Source organism: Zosterops lateralis, assembly GCF_965231275.1.
Source record: "Zosterops lateralis genome assembly, chromosome: 4".
Classification (NCBI taxonomy): domain Eukaryota; kingdom Metazoa; phylum Chordata; class Aves; order Passeriformes; family Zosteropidae; genus Zosterops; species Zosterops lateralis.
In genome coordinates, this window is record NC_139765.1 from 26,263,268 (window position 1) to 26,276,645 (window position 13,378).

Consider the following 13,378-nt stretch of genomic DNA (forward strand, 5'->3'; position numbering starts at 1 on the left):
CTCAAGATCTTTGTTGCTGCATCCGATTTTTTTTTCTTTTTATGTCTGCATTCTGTGTGGTTTTTGAGTGGCTGACAACCATAAAGATTAGAAAAAAAATCCAGCCAACTAAGACTTATTTTGGGAAAAAAAAAAAAAAAAAAAAAAAAAAAAAAGTAGTTAGGTCCAAACTGACTGACGTGTTTGTCCATCTTTTAATGCATTTACTTAGTCCAGTTCAATCTTTATTTCTGCCACACTCTCAGTGTCCAGCAATGTAAGCTGATCATCTTTGAAAACATAATTCACCTTTAAATGTGCTTTGACTAGAAAAAAGATGCCTGGTGAGGTCATTTTCAGAGCAAGAGTTAATGCATCATGCAAACAGCTAAATAAAGGTTACAATCTGAGTGGAATTATTCAGAGCTCAGGGAGATATCTGGCATTTGCAGTCTGTCACTGGGTTTGAGAAGTCTGGCTCTCCATGTCACTGTCACTTGGGCGACATCCTTCTTTCTGTGTGACAGTAAGGGACAGGACTGCGGCTCTGAATGATCTTCCTGTAAAAACAGCAAAAACAGGAGCTGTGGGAAGTGTCAAGAGCGAGGAATGTGTGGAATGAGGGGTGAGTATGAGCCTGTCTTTGTCCAGTTTTCACAGAGCCACTCTATGGGTGCAAATAACCACCCTTCCTCCTCTCTTTTCCTCTTCAGGTCAGCTGAAGAGCCAATGCCAGGACAGCAAATGGTCCCTGGTATCCCTGGAGGATCACTGCATGGGGGGCTATGGGGAATTGTGTGGCTCTTGAGACCTACCAGTTAAATATTGCAAGTTTTGGGATCTATCTAGCAAGGTCTCCTTGACCTTCTTTTCCACCAACCTCCCTGGGAGTTAAATTTGTCACTTTGGGGCAGGATACACCCAAGCCAGGGTGTAGATGGTGATAAAGCCAGGATAAAAATGCATCACTTGTCAATGCTCAGGCTTTTTTAGAGTTAGCTATCTTCATAGTGGTGCTGTGCAAAGATTTTGGGGGTTTTTGCATATTGTTTCCTTGTTTTGTTTCTATAAGTCAAGCATTTGGCTGTTTGCACAGGAAATCAACTGCTATTGGCACTTACTTCAATGGGCAAATTTTAAACGAGTCACCAGGGACTGGCTGCTTCTGAGTTCAAAGAGAAGAGGCATCCAAAAACTCTAGCCAAGCCAAATTATGGTGGGAAATATCAGATACAAAAAGGAGAAAACTGGAAGCACAGCAGAGTGAAAGACAGATACAGCTTGATTTTCCTGTCTATAATAGTTGAGATTGAAATGAGGTTAATGTAGAAAATTAAAAAAAAAAAAAAAAAAAAAAAAAAACAGCCAACCAACCAAAATCCAAACTAAAACCAGTTAAAATCCCCATAATTTTGCAAAGGGGAGTTTGTTGAACATCAGGAAACATGCTCTGGTGTTGGTGTTCTATGAGTTGTGTGCAATAATCTGGGGAATTTTAATGTGATACTCGACAAAACATTGTGAAAAATGTTAGAAAGAATAGTTTCATGTGCGGCAGAAAGTGAGCAAAAGCTAAGCTCCTGCAATCATTCATCTTTTTTTTTTTTTTCTTTTCCCAGTGATTTCAAGTGTTCCCAGCCTCAGATAACTCCAAGAGACAGACCCACACCCCACTTCAGAATCCAGGTATAGAGTTTGTGTACATTAAAAAAAAATGTTTAAAAAAAGAGGGAGGGAAGGAATTTCAAGGGAAGAAATATAAATCTAAACTTAGATGTTGTTTCCCCCCAACATACACGTGAGCAGGAGACTTGGGAAAAGAAGACTAGAGAAAGATTGCCATCTTCTGGAAGGATAAATATCTGCCATTATTCAGAATATGAAGTCTGCTATTATAATATTTTTTAAACCATAGCATATTTCTGATTAATTTGTTTCCCAACATGAATTCTTATCCATACAAAACTAATTCAGTTTAATTTCATCGATATATATGCCATGAACCCAGCTTTAGAAACTGACAGAGAATCTTGGGTTTTAATGATACTCTAACCAAGCTTAAAATTAGGAAGCTGTTAACGATTAACAGTAAAAGATGGACTTTATCTATTCTTCAGTTTGTAAACCAGGCTTTTTTTTTGTTTTTAAGCGAGCATGTAGAAGTTAAATTTAACATATCCAGATGCAGACAGACTGAAATAAAGAAAGAAAAAGAAATAACTCTCCTTTTAAACAGCACCAGCCATTGTTCTAGCTACTTCAATAAATTAAGTATATCTGTTTCAAACAAAACTTTTTTATTAATCAGAAACCTGCAGACAGTCCATGAAGCACAGGGACATTTATCATTGCTTTCAGTTAGTCAGTCTTAGAAATACTTATCTATATTACAGGAGTTTATGCAGTGACTGGGATTAAAATAACCACAAAGCTACTGCACATTCTGCTCAGGGCAGGAAGGGTCAGGAGCCTGGGATAGCGCAGCCCATGTACTGGACTGTCTGCTGCCCGTGCTGCGTGGGGCTGTCACAGGCTGTGCTGTCACCCAGAGCTATTTCTGCACCTGCCCCTAGCCTCTGGGCTCTGGTGCTGGACATGGGGGATGGGAATGGATGGACCACTGGTTTCCTCCGTCTTGGCAGAGCAGCATGCAGGGAATCTGCCTCCTTCCCTCCCAGTGGTGGTGTGAGCTTCACCTGCTTGGCACTGGGCAATGTGCTTGTGGGGAATCTAGTACATTCTCATAAGAGGTGATGTCCTTCTTACTTTTCATGAGTTTGATACCACACATGTATTTTGAGAGCCTTTAAACTTTCAGGACAAGAGCTCAGAGTGGACTCTGTGTGGATGTGAATCTCTGTCTCTTCTTAGTAGGTTCCCAAATTCATCCAATGTGAACCATTTGGGATTCCTAGTGACCTTCACATTTTGGTAAAATCTGACACTACAAGTGACACTATCTACCTCATTCTCCTATGCTTTGACTATTGGCTTGACTTGTTTTTGTTTCAAATACCTCCTTCATGGTAGTGATGCCATGGTGTCAGTCTGCCACTCAGCAGCTCTTCTACTAAGGGGCTCCTTTTGGCATCAAAATTTCCAGTGCCCACAAGAAGAGCTGTATTGGTATCTCTTCAGGAACTGAAACCCTCAGTCCTCAGAGCAGATGCAGTTGCATAAACTTTCCCCATTTTTTTTTTATTCTGCAACTATTAAGTGTGGGCAGGAAGATATCCCAGTGCTGGGATACTTTTGGTCTTTGCCATTCTGTTGAGACAGTGCACAGTGCAAGGGGTGACCTGATGCCAAGGGTGCTGCAGTTCCCAAGCTAGGGTTGCTCCTCCCCTGCACCATTGGTCAAAGCTGCCATTTTCCTCCATACAAGCTCCCAAATAGCTGCCACATGGGGATGGCTGGAGTCATTCAGTGCTTTAAAGAAACTTTCTGCTCAGTTAATGCAGGTCAGTCTTCTGCACTTAATCCCAACCCGCAGCATCAATCGCTTCCCATATAATCTCCCAGAACAGCTGTGCTGTGATTGCATTGTGGATTACAAAATGACCATTTTCCACAAAACAGCTGCTGATCAGAAGGATAGCATTTAATAATCACTGGTGAGGCAAAGGAGGAGGGGACCAGACAAAGGAGAAAGGGATTTTGCAGCAATTGGGTTTCTTGGAGGATATAGAGATGAACAAAACAGCAGACAAAGCATGAGTCCCACTTCTGTGCTGTTCATCCAAATTAACAGGACTACAAAGACCTGCTGCTAAGGTAAATTCAACTATCATTCCTTTTGGGGCTATCTAGATATTATGGTTAGTTATTACCAGTGAGTGCTTGGTTTTTGTGGAGGGAAGCTTTTCTAACCATGTTTTCAGGAAGTCGTTCAGATTTGATTCTTATTCCATATGTCTTCTGCATCCTTGATCCACATCCCACTTCTGACTCATTTGTTTCTTGTATTTTCTAAGTCTTTTCCTTAGCACTCTTCCTGAAAATATATGGCCTTTCAACTACTGTCATAAATCAACTGAGAGAATATTTTTCCTACTACTGAAGATTTAAATTAGAAAGATGATTTTTGTAAATATTGTGAGTGGATTTTTTTTCTTAAATAAAAGCATTAGCAACCCAAAATCAGATGACAGAAAATCTTATAATTAACCATTGATGAAAAACTTTGTGTGCTGAAGGTTTCAGTTTTCAGGTGAAAAATTATGTTTTTGAGAAGAGCAATTTTGTCTTTTATTTCCTTTTCAGTCATAAGCCAAATTTTCCACCAAAAAAACATACAGTGAGAAGTTTGCCACTAATATTAAACTCATCCTAGTAGGTGTCTGCTCTGCAAAAATGGTGATATTCAACATATCTTCAAATCATGAAAGCCATTAGTTATGACATCACTTAAATGTTACCATCTCTAGGGTGCAGAAAGAAATATCCTGGTGAAGATACAAAAGAAGCCAGAGTATGAAACAATACAGAAAAAAATCAGGAGTTGAGTATTTTCTTCCTTTCAGTGAGGGTTTTCAGGGTCAGGCACTGCTTTCTCAGTGTGATGAGATGCTAATAATGTCCTGCTTTTCAAGAGGAGTGTCAACACCTTCTTCATTGACCATGTTTCCAAGCTTGCTGGTTAGCAGAAAAAAATGACTCTAACTGCATCACTTTTGTTTGTGGTGCAGTCACAAACTGGTCTGGGTCTTGTATTATTTATTTATAATGATGTCCAGAATGTAGAATGCTGGGTCTTTCTTACATGTTCAGTGTTGCATGAGTCAGCCGAAGTTACGTGAAGAGGACCAGCAGCAGGCAGCGTCTGTACAAACTGAATCTATTCATGGGTAAATAGATTTTCAGAGTCATAAATAGGAAAGGGTGGGAGTATCTGGATGAAGTTGTACCAAACATAAGGGAGCGCCATGTGGGAAGAGATATGCATTGATTACATGAAAGTTGATGTGTGGGTAGATGGCATCTAATCAATCTATGGAATGATATTTTGGGGTTCTCAGGAGTCAGTTCAAGTTTTCGCAGGAACCCTAAAGTCTTCATCTTCCCTCTGAGTGAGAAAGTTCCTAGTTCACAAACTGCTTTCTGAATTATTTTTAATGATGAGATGAAATCAGTAAGAATGTTTGTGGCAATGTTCATTCTTATAGGAAAAAAACTTTGGCACTTTGTGTGAAAGCAGAGATGTTGTCATCCCACCACCCTAGCAAATTTCTGATGTGCAGATGAGAGCTCAGGTGGAAGGTGCTGCTCTGTGGCTTGTACGTAAGATGCCAGGTCTGGGTAGCTGAGTGTCCTCTCTGAGCTGGTCACTTCTCTGATGTGTGACCTTCAGTGATATGGGAACATTTTCCTGCCTTTTCCCACTGAGAAATCACTATACTCTCTACCTCCCTAGGTACAGTAATGAACTGCTTGAAAAAGTGTTTTGGGACACTTGGCAGCAAGATTTCTCATTTATTTGGAGAGAGTATTCATTATATTTCATGTAAAGGCAACACGTGTTATTCAGGGAAGTTGGTTAACAGTTCCTCTGTCATCTCTGAGATGGATGGATGTGATGGTCATTTCATTTTGTTCATGTGCTCAGACACCTCAATGCACTCAGCCCTCCTATGTCACACTCTCTTCCTCAGTACAGATATTCAGCATACTTTGAAATGGTTCAAGCTGACCTATTGGTCCACTGCCCTGGCTTTCAAGAAATGGTTCTTCATGCTGGGTGAGCTGTTGAGATATGAGGAGGGCAGAGTGCTCATAACCCCTCCCCACAGATGCATGCTGGGAAAAGTGGGATTCATAAGGCTGTGTGGGACAAGTGGCCAGTGCGACGTTCTCTCCTATTTGTGTGTTGTAGATGGAGCTGCTGAAGGGACTTCCACTGCACCGTACTTTCCTGGCTGTCATCCTGAACCTGTTGGCTCTCACCCTCTCCACCACAGCCTTGCTGGGCAGCTACTGGTGCACTGGGACCCAGAAAGTACCCAAGCCTTTGTGTGGGAAGAGCAAAGCCTCCCAGTGCGTGGGTGTCCCCATGCCATCCGATGCAGATGCGAGCAATGTTTCATCTGAGGACACAGTGCACTACAGCTGGGAGACTGGAGATGACCGCTTTGCCTTCAGATACTTCCATACAGGGATGTGGCTTTCCTGTGAAGAGAGCATGGAAGGGCCAGGTAGTGTGTTGCTCAGGCAGCCACAACTTATTGCCTTGTATTTACTCCAGAGAAGTTTGAAACTGAAAGGTGGGAGGCTGAGAACAGTAGGAAACTCTTCTTCCTTTTCCTAGATGGTATCAGCCCGGTGCACTGGTGTGGTCAATATATTTCTGTCCTTCACTGGAATGTTCACAGAGCAGGGAAATGGAGAAGGGTTGTCTCTGGCATGTCCTTTGGTCTGGAAATAGGGCTGTAAAGTGCAAGTGATGGTGCTGATAGCAGTGACTTATGATGGCACTGTTCATCCTGATGGGAACTTCCATGACCCTCCTTTCCCTTTCCCCATATCTCCATTCCTATACACAGCTTACTTCCTGCTCTTTAGGGTAAATTTGTACATGTCCTCTCAGAAATTTAAGTACAGTGATTTTATGCAGATGCTAATTTTTAGCTATCACTGTGAGGATTACAATAGTTAGTGTTCTTAAATCACCAAACTGAGTTGTTTTGTTATTGAACAGAGACTGAGCTTTTATTAAAAAAATATAAAACAGAGAAAGAGAATTACTACCTTTTGGATACAGAGAAAACCTGGAAGATCTGAACCCAAAGGAATTAAAGCTAGGAGGCAAATTGGTGTGAGGATTAGAGCTGCAATATTATAATTGTTTTTAGTTTTCATGATATTGTGACAGATTTCCTTTGTGATTTTTGACTATGTGGGACTAGCACTGTAAATCCTGAAGTGCCAGGGACTGGTTGTGCAACCTGTATTAGAACCTTTCGGTGCTTCCCTTCATCCTTCACTTGTCCCTGCCCAGACCTGCTCAAGTCCTTCTGCTGGAACCTGTGCCACGCCAGCACAGGTGGATGCTCTGCAGTACTCAGATGCCCTTTAGTGCCTGGCACACACATCAAGGATCAGAATTAATCCAGAAGGTGGTCAACACAGAGATTGATATCTAAAGATAGAGTGATGAAAGTCACTTTCATCATGTCTGTTCCACTGAGCCCACCACCCTCTCTTCAGCTCTGCCCAAGTACAAACTTCTCACCTTCTTTAACCAAGCCATCCTTCCAGTATAATATTTTTCATCTCTGTTGCTGTCAGAGTTTGAAAATAAATAACTGGTGAAGAAAAGTGGACAGAAGGAGGGGTTGGAGCAGAAGGGAATGCTTGAAACTCTCATGTCCTAACAAGTGGGCTGCTTTTTGTTATAAGCATTTCCAGACGGGCTGTGGAAGGAGATGTGTTTATTTAGGCCTGGTTTGGGTTGGGTTGTGTTTCCATCATGCTTGTGGGAATGAAACTACATCCCTTGACTGATTTCTCTAAACAACTCTTCTGTCCACTGGGCAGTCCTGGAATAACCCCAGTGCCTGAAGGAACACAGAAAATACGTAACATCTGGATTGCAGCAGAACATGGGATAGAGCACAGGGTAGAAGCACAATCAGTCTCAGTCTCCTGCTTCCTGTAAATCAAGCACAACCCACCCACTACTGTGCATCTTTGAAGCAACTGCATAGACAATAAAAACAACAAAAAAGGGACTACTCTGAACAAAAGGAGTTTGAGTCAAGCTGGAGAAAGGATTTCATTATTCAGGCTAATCTCAGGATCAATTTAGATGAGCCATTACTGAATATCCTCATTAAAGTTCTAGGTGAAATAGCAAATTGCAAGTTAATGAGAACCACAGATGGCACTAAACTGGGTAGCATCCTGAGAGCTGTGGACGACAGAAGTAACAGAGGAGATTTGGAAAGATTAGAACTGGGGATAGAAATTAAGAAAATGAGATTCTTACATGAAGCGGAAATGTCTGGGAGAAAATACTGTGCCAAGTGGAGGAGAGGACCCTCAAATGCAGGAATGCAGGAATGCAGTATGCAGGGACAGAGACTTACAGATAATAATGATGGACCCTCAGCTGAGACAGTAGTTTGCACCTGGCCAACATAGAAATCCAAAGCAAATAATAACATAATTTGTTAAAATAGCATGCCTAAAATGTGAGGACTTAGGACCATATTTCTGTATGAGTCTCTGCCACAGAAGGGGGACTTTTCATCTTTGTCACAAAGTATTTCACTTGGGAAATTATTTTTTTGGTTTCTTCTTTGAGAAGCAGTGTTAGAAATGCTCTTCTGAGATTAGGGTGTGTGGGAATTCAGCAGAAGTGGTGGATCTGCCGTCTGTTACAAGATACACCCTTAACAAACCTGATCATCAGTAACGTTCTAATGAGTAGATTTTTACATTCAGCAGAGGCTAGTAAGATTTACAAACCGCTGAAGCTTTTTTCTGAAAAGGCCATTTCTAGTTTTGCAGGCAAATGTTGCCTTGTCGCCCTTTGCCTCAGTGAAGGGTTGGAAAGATAGAAAAAGACCAGAGGTAAGAAGATCTGATGGGTAGATTCAGGGATGACTGGATGTATGCACTGAAAAGAGAGTGAGATTAAGAGATTTTCTTTTTCCCTATGTTCCCTGTATTGTTTTATAAACTAAAAGCTTTGGGTTTGTGTTTCAGAAGAGAAATGCCGCAGCTTTATTGAGCTTTCACCACCAGCAGAGAGAGGTAAGAGAAAACCCCTGTATTTCATTGTAGCTGTACAGTGCACCTCCTTGGGACAGGGGACCTGCAACATTTTGCCTGTGTGGGGACAGCAGAGTAAGTCCCCAAAGAGACAAGCATGAAATCCTGTCCTCATGGTTGCTAAAAAGAGCAAAGATTTCTTCCCAGATGTTTGCATAAACCACTGCCATTTGTGAAGTCAGTGCTAGATACCTCAGATTCCCTCCAGTATGAAGTGGAATTTGTCTCATGTAGTAAGTTGCCTGGTCTGGGGTTATGATCTTGCTGAAATAAAGGGGAAGAGGATGGACACAGCCTCGGGGCAGTCCCTTCCACACAGGCTACATGTTAACTCAGTGCTTCAGTTTGGGGGTCTAATATGAAGAATCTAGAAGCTGAATCACCTCTTTGTGGCAAGTGAACAGGACATCTGAAAGTTATGCTTTCAAGGTGAAGTCCTTGCCTCATTTTTGTAGGAGACATCACCCCTCCTGTCCTTGTCACATGTTTCAAATCATCCTGTGGATAGCTTCAGTATACTCTGACGTAAGTGTAAATATGCTACGGAGATTCTGTTTAATGAAGGCTTTTCAATTGGTGTGGGCTTGCTAACTATTCCCTGAGATGGAGACTGGCGGCAAGTAATTTCAGAAGATGTTCATATGTGAAGGGAAAGGCCTGGGGTGAAGAGCCTGTGTCAGCCTGCGAACTCTGAGAGCAAGGGTGTAATAAATGCTGGGGATTTGCAAGCACTATTTTCACCCCTTCCTGCACAAAGTATCATCTTAACATGACTGGTGCAGGTGCTATTGTGTAGCTGGGTTAGCACTGGACAAGGTGGAGTGACTGCTGATTGTGGGATGGGCTGGCTGAGCTGGGTGTGGGCAGAGCAGCTCCACAATACACAGGCAACATTACAAGACCACATTACACATCATCAGTGGGAAGCCTGGACTCACAAGGAAAATGATGCAGAGGTTTCTGTGTATGTATACTGCCTGCAACCTCCAGAATACTTTTGACAGTTTGACCTTTAATGACATATTCTCCTTGATGGTGCTGCAGCAAGCAAGCCAACTCTTTTAAACAGGGAATGCAGCTCATCTATTTCTGCTAAAGAGCTGAGTGCCTTTTTTGCACTAATGATGTTGAGTATTCAAGTCAGTGCCACATTAATGAGGGTTTTCTTCACACTCCTTTTCCCCATCTGAATGTCTCCTCTACAGCCATTAATAGTTGCTAACAGTAGTGTTCACAGTGCTGCTTCATTTGTCAGATTAATGTTTCTTCCTCAGTGAATCCTGTGCTTTTCCACAGCCCAACATTACAGAGTGCCTTTCTTCATTCTCCTTCAATTCTTACGGCACAGCTGTAGAACTCAGCTCAGCTGTGGACTCTGGTATCACTTAAATCCCACTCGAAATCCCAGCATGAAAGTACCTGCACTCTGTTAAAAAAGCAGGGTGAATGGTCAGTGTTACTGCCCTGGCTCGATCAACCCCAAGGAATGTACTTTCATTTTAGTTGGGGTTTCAGTGAGAAATACAGGCTTGCAAGAGTCTTTCTGAATTCCAGAGGCCATGTCCCAGATAGTCATGGATGCACCATATAGTTCTTAACAAGCTGAGTCCCAGGTTAAAAGTTGTTTGCTTTCACTGTTGTGATTAGAGTTCAGATGTGTTTGTGGCCAATCTATGACCATTAGGTTTTATGCTAATAGTCAACAGCTTCCCCTGTCTTTTCCCCTTTGCTTTCCTTCTTGCTGTTTATGAATAATGATGGCTTGTTTGCAGAGGGCATTTTAGTTCCTCTCAGCTCTGCCATGCTAGAGCCAAGCCATCCTCTGTGACAGGCACTCTACAGCATCCATTCATCTCTTGCTCACAGCCTGGGAAGATTGCTTTTGGGTGTTTGCTGATTTCCTTCATTCCCTTCGATCCAAAGGACATCCTTTCAGGATTGGGTTGAGAGAGGGGAGTACTCTTCCTTGAACATGGTTTCATCCTGTATTCCTGTCAGGAATCCTTTGGCTGTCACTGGGATCAGAGATGCTGTACATCAGCTTGCTGCTCATCAGCTTCATCCTTCTGATGGTGGAAATCCTGCATACTGGCAATCCTGTCTGTGGGATGAAACTAAATGCCTTTGCTGCTGTCTCCTCAGTGCTGTCAGGTAAGTGTATTACTGTAGTCTTGGAATCTCAGCACTGGAGAGCCTGCTTTTCCACTCAAGGCTGAAGTATGCTGCTCTGGCTCCTGCTGTAACTTCTTTGCTTTGTCCTTTGTGTCCAGGACTCCTTGGGATGGTGGCACACATGATGTACACTCAAGTCTTCCAAGCAACAGTTAATCTGGGACCAGAGGACTGGAGACCACACACATGGGACTATGGCTGGGCATTCTAGTATGTGAGCTCTGAAGTCACCTTCACCCCCCCAACCTTAGAGCTTCAGCCATGCCACTCACTTCCTCCTCCTTTCTTGACCTTCTGTATGTTAGAAAGACAGGTGTACTATGGATCTCCTACTACTAATCTCCTGTCTTTGCCTCACCCTGTCTTAATAAATGGTGGCTGGCTCAGCTACTTAAATGAATAGCTACCAAAGGACTGGGAAAACAATGGGGTCACACCTAAACAATTGCCTTCAGCCCTGCTGACTAATTAGGCTTGCCCCTCTGCTGGTTTGCCCCGTTTGGTCTCAACTCTTCCCTGTGTGCAGATGCCAAGTGTCACACTTATAATGATCCTCTCAAACACACCTTGTTTTTCTGCAATTTTAATAAATTGCATGCTGGTTTGGCATCTGCACTAACTAATGCTGGGGCAAAGGGCCTATTCCTGCAACACCAAGCCTAGACATGTGCCTGAAGATGTGGGCACAGCTCAGCTCCTGACCAGCAGTCATGCCATCTTCTCCAGTGCTGGCCCAGCTATATAATAGCAGCTGCACTGGAGGCCAAGGTCATCTTAAGATGGTACTACATGCAGGAAGGAGGGAAAGCAGGCAATAGACCACAGTATCACTTGAGAGCCACGAAGAGGAGCTGCGAAAAGCAAGTGGCTCAGTGTGCCTTTCTCTAAAGGATAAAGCAGCCAAGCACAGCTGACATGACATACCTGACTTGAAAAACAATTGGAGGTGCCTTGCAGGTGCCCATGGAAAGTGCAGGTTGAATTTGCAATGCTGTATTGATGATGACCATATTGATTCTTAAACACTTCAATGCTGTATGCCACCTCTGGACATCAAATGCCAGGATGGCAATTTGGTTATGCTCAGGTAGACAAGCCTCATGCAGTAAGACACTGAGCAGCCCTGCAATGCAAGCTGTGCTCTCCTGTTCTGACCAGTTATGGATATTCCTGCTGCTCTTTCCCCTGTATCACTCCTTTCCCTGTCATGGGGATGACCAGTATTTATCCCACTGATCTAAGAAGAATCTTGTGGTGGGGTAACCCCTAAGAACTGTAATGCTATGAGCCTTAGTCACGCCAGTTCATGTCTATGCCCAGTAGGTTCTGCCTGGCAAATCAGGGAGAACTGGGGTGTGTCACGGCATTCTGTACACTACATGGCTTTTCACAGCATGTGCTTCTGTGTCTCTGGCAGCATGGCCTGGGCCTCCTTCACCTGCTGCATGGCCTCTGCTGTCACCACTCTCAATACCTACACCAAGACGATTCTGGAGTTCAAAAGGAACCACATCAAGGGATACGATGGGAGCCTCAAGGATCACCCTCAGCACCACCAGTGCTTCATACAGCAAATAAGCAGCTACTATGAGCCCAAAGGCAAGGTCTTCCATTCAGTCTCTGAGGGAGTCGACTTCTATACTGATCTGCAGCAGAAAATACTACAGCGGGAACCAGAGCTGGACCTAGATGAAGTCTTGGGCCAGACAGTTGGGGAGGATCGCTGTTAGGGATAAGTGTACATGGAAAGAGCAGTGGGGTTTGGGAGGCACAAGAGCTCTGAACCAAGCACTGGCACCACTGTTAGGAGGTTTTGGGGAGCTCTTCCTGTCTGTACAGGGAGTGACGAGGCGAGCACTGGGTCATGGCAACTAGAGTAGAAGTTTGTGAGTCCTCCCTGGTCATATACAGTGTGATGGGTACCCCATATCTGACAAGGATGAAACTGGAGGGACATGCTGGTGCCAGCTGTCTCCAAGCACTTTCAGAGTTGAGTCAGATGTCAGTATATATAATCCCAGTATTGCACTTGGGAACAGATAGTCAGCACCCTCCAGAGGGCAAATTGCACTGCTGGGTGGCATCACATTGACCTTCCCTCAACACCTCCAGTGTTGAAGGCCATCAGTGTTCATACTGATCAGCTGTCACCCTCTCTGAACACCCTGTTTATTCTTAATTTCCAGGCCCAAACTCTTCTCCCTGCCCCCAGACTAAAAGTCCTGGTACAGTAGGAATAGGGGGTAGCTTTCAGGCATCTCTCTCCTCTTTCCTATCTCTAATGACTCCCACGTATTCCCTTCCTGCTTTTTGACCAAAAATCTATTCTGAGGTACTTTGCTGTCTGTGTCCTTTTACTGTTTCTTTGCAACCTTTAAGAATTTGGCAGGACTTTTACTTTTTTCATTACTTCTACTCATCTGTTCCTTTTTGTCCATTGTAAAAATATTGCAAA

The 13,378-nt window shown here is 43.3% G+C and overlaps 1 protein-coding gene across 1 annotated transcript; it reads left to right on the forward strand.

The window, feature by feature from the left end:
• Positions 1 to 5,851: 5,851 nt before the first annotated feature.
• On the forward strand, positions 5,852 to 12,653 carry GSG1 (germ cell associated 1; the record flags this gene model as incomplete). Its single annotated transcript, XM_083860468.1, has 5 exons — positions 5,852 to 6,170; positions 8,686 to 8,733; positions 10,750 to 10,902; positions 11,022 to 11,133; positions 12,341 to 12,653. The coding sequence occupies 5 exons, from the start codon at positions 5,852 to 5,854 to the stop codon at positions 12,651 to 12,653; spliced, it is 945 nt and encodes a 314-aa protein (XP_083716594.1).
• Positions 12,654 to 13,378: the final 725 nt, after the last annotated feature.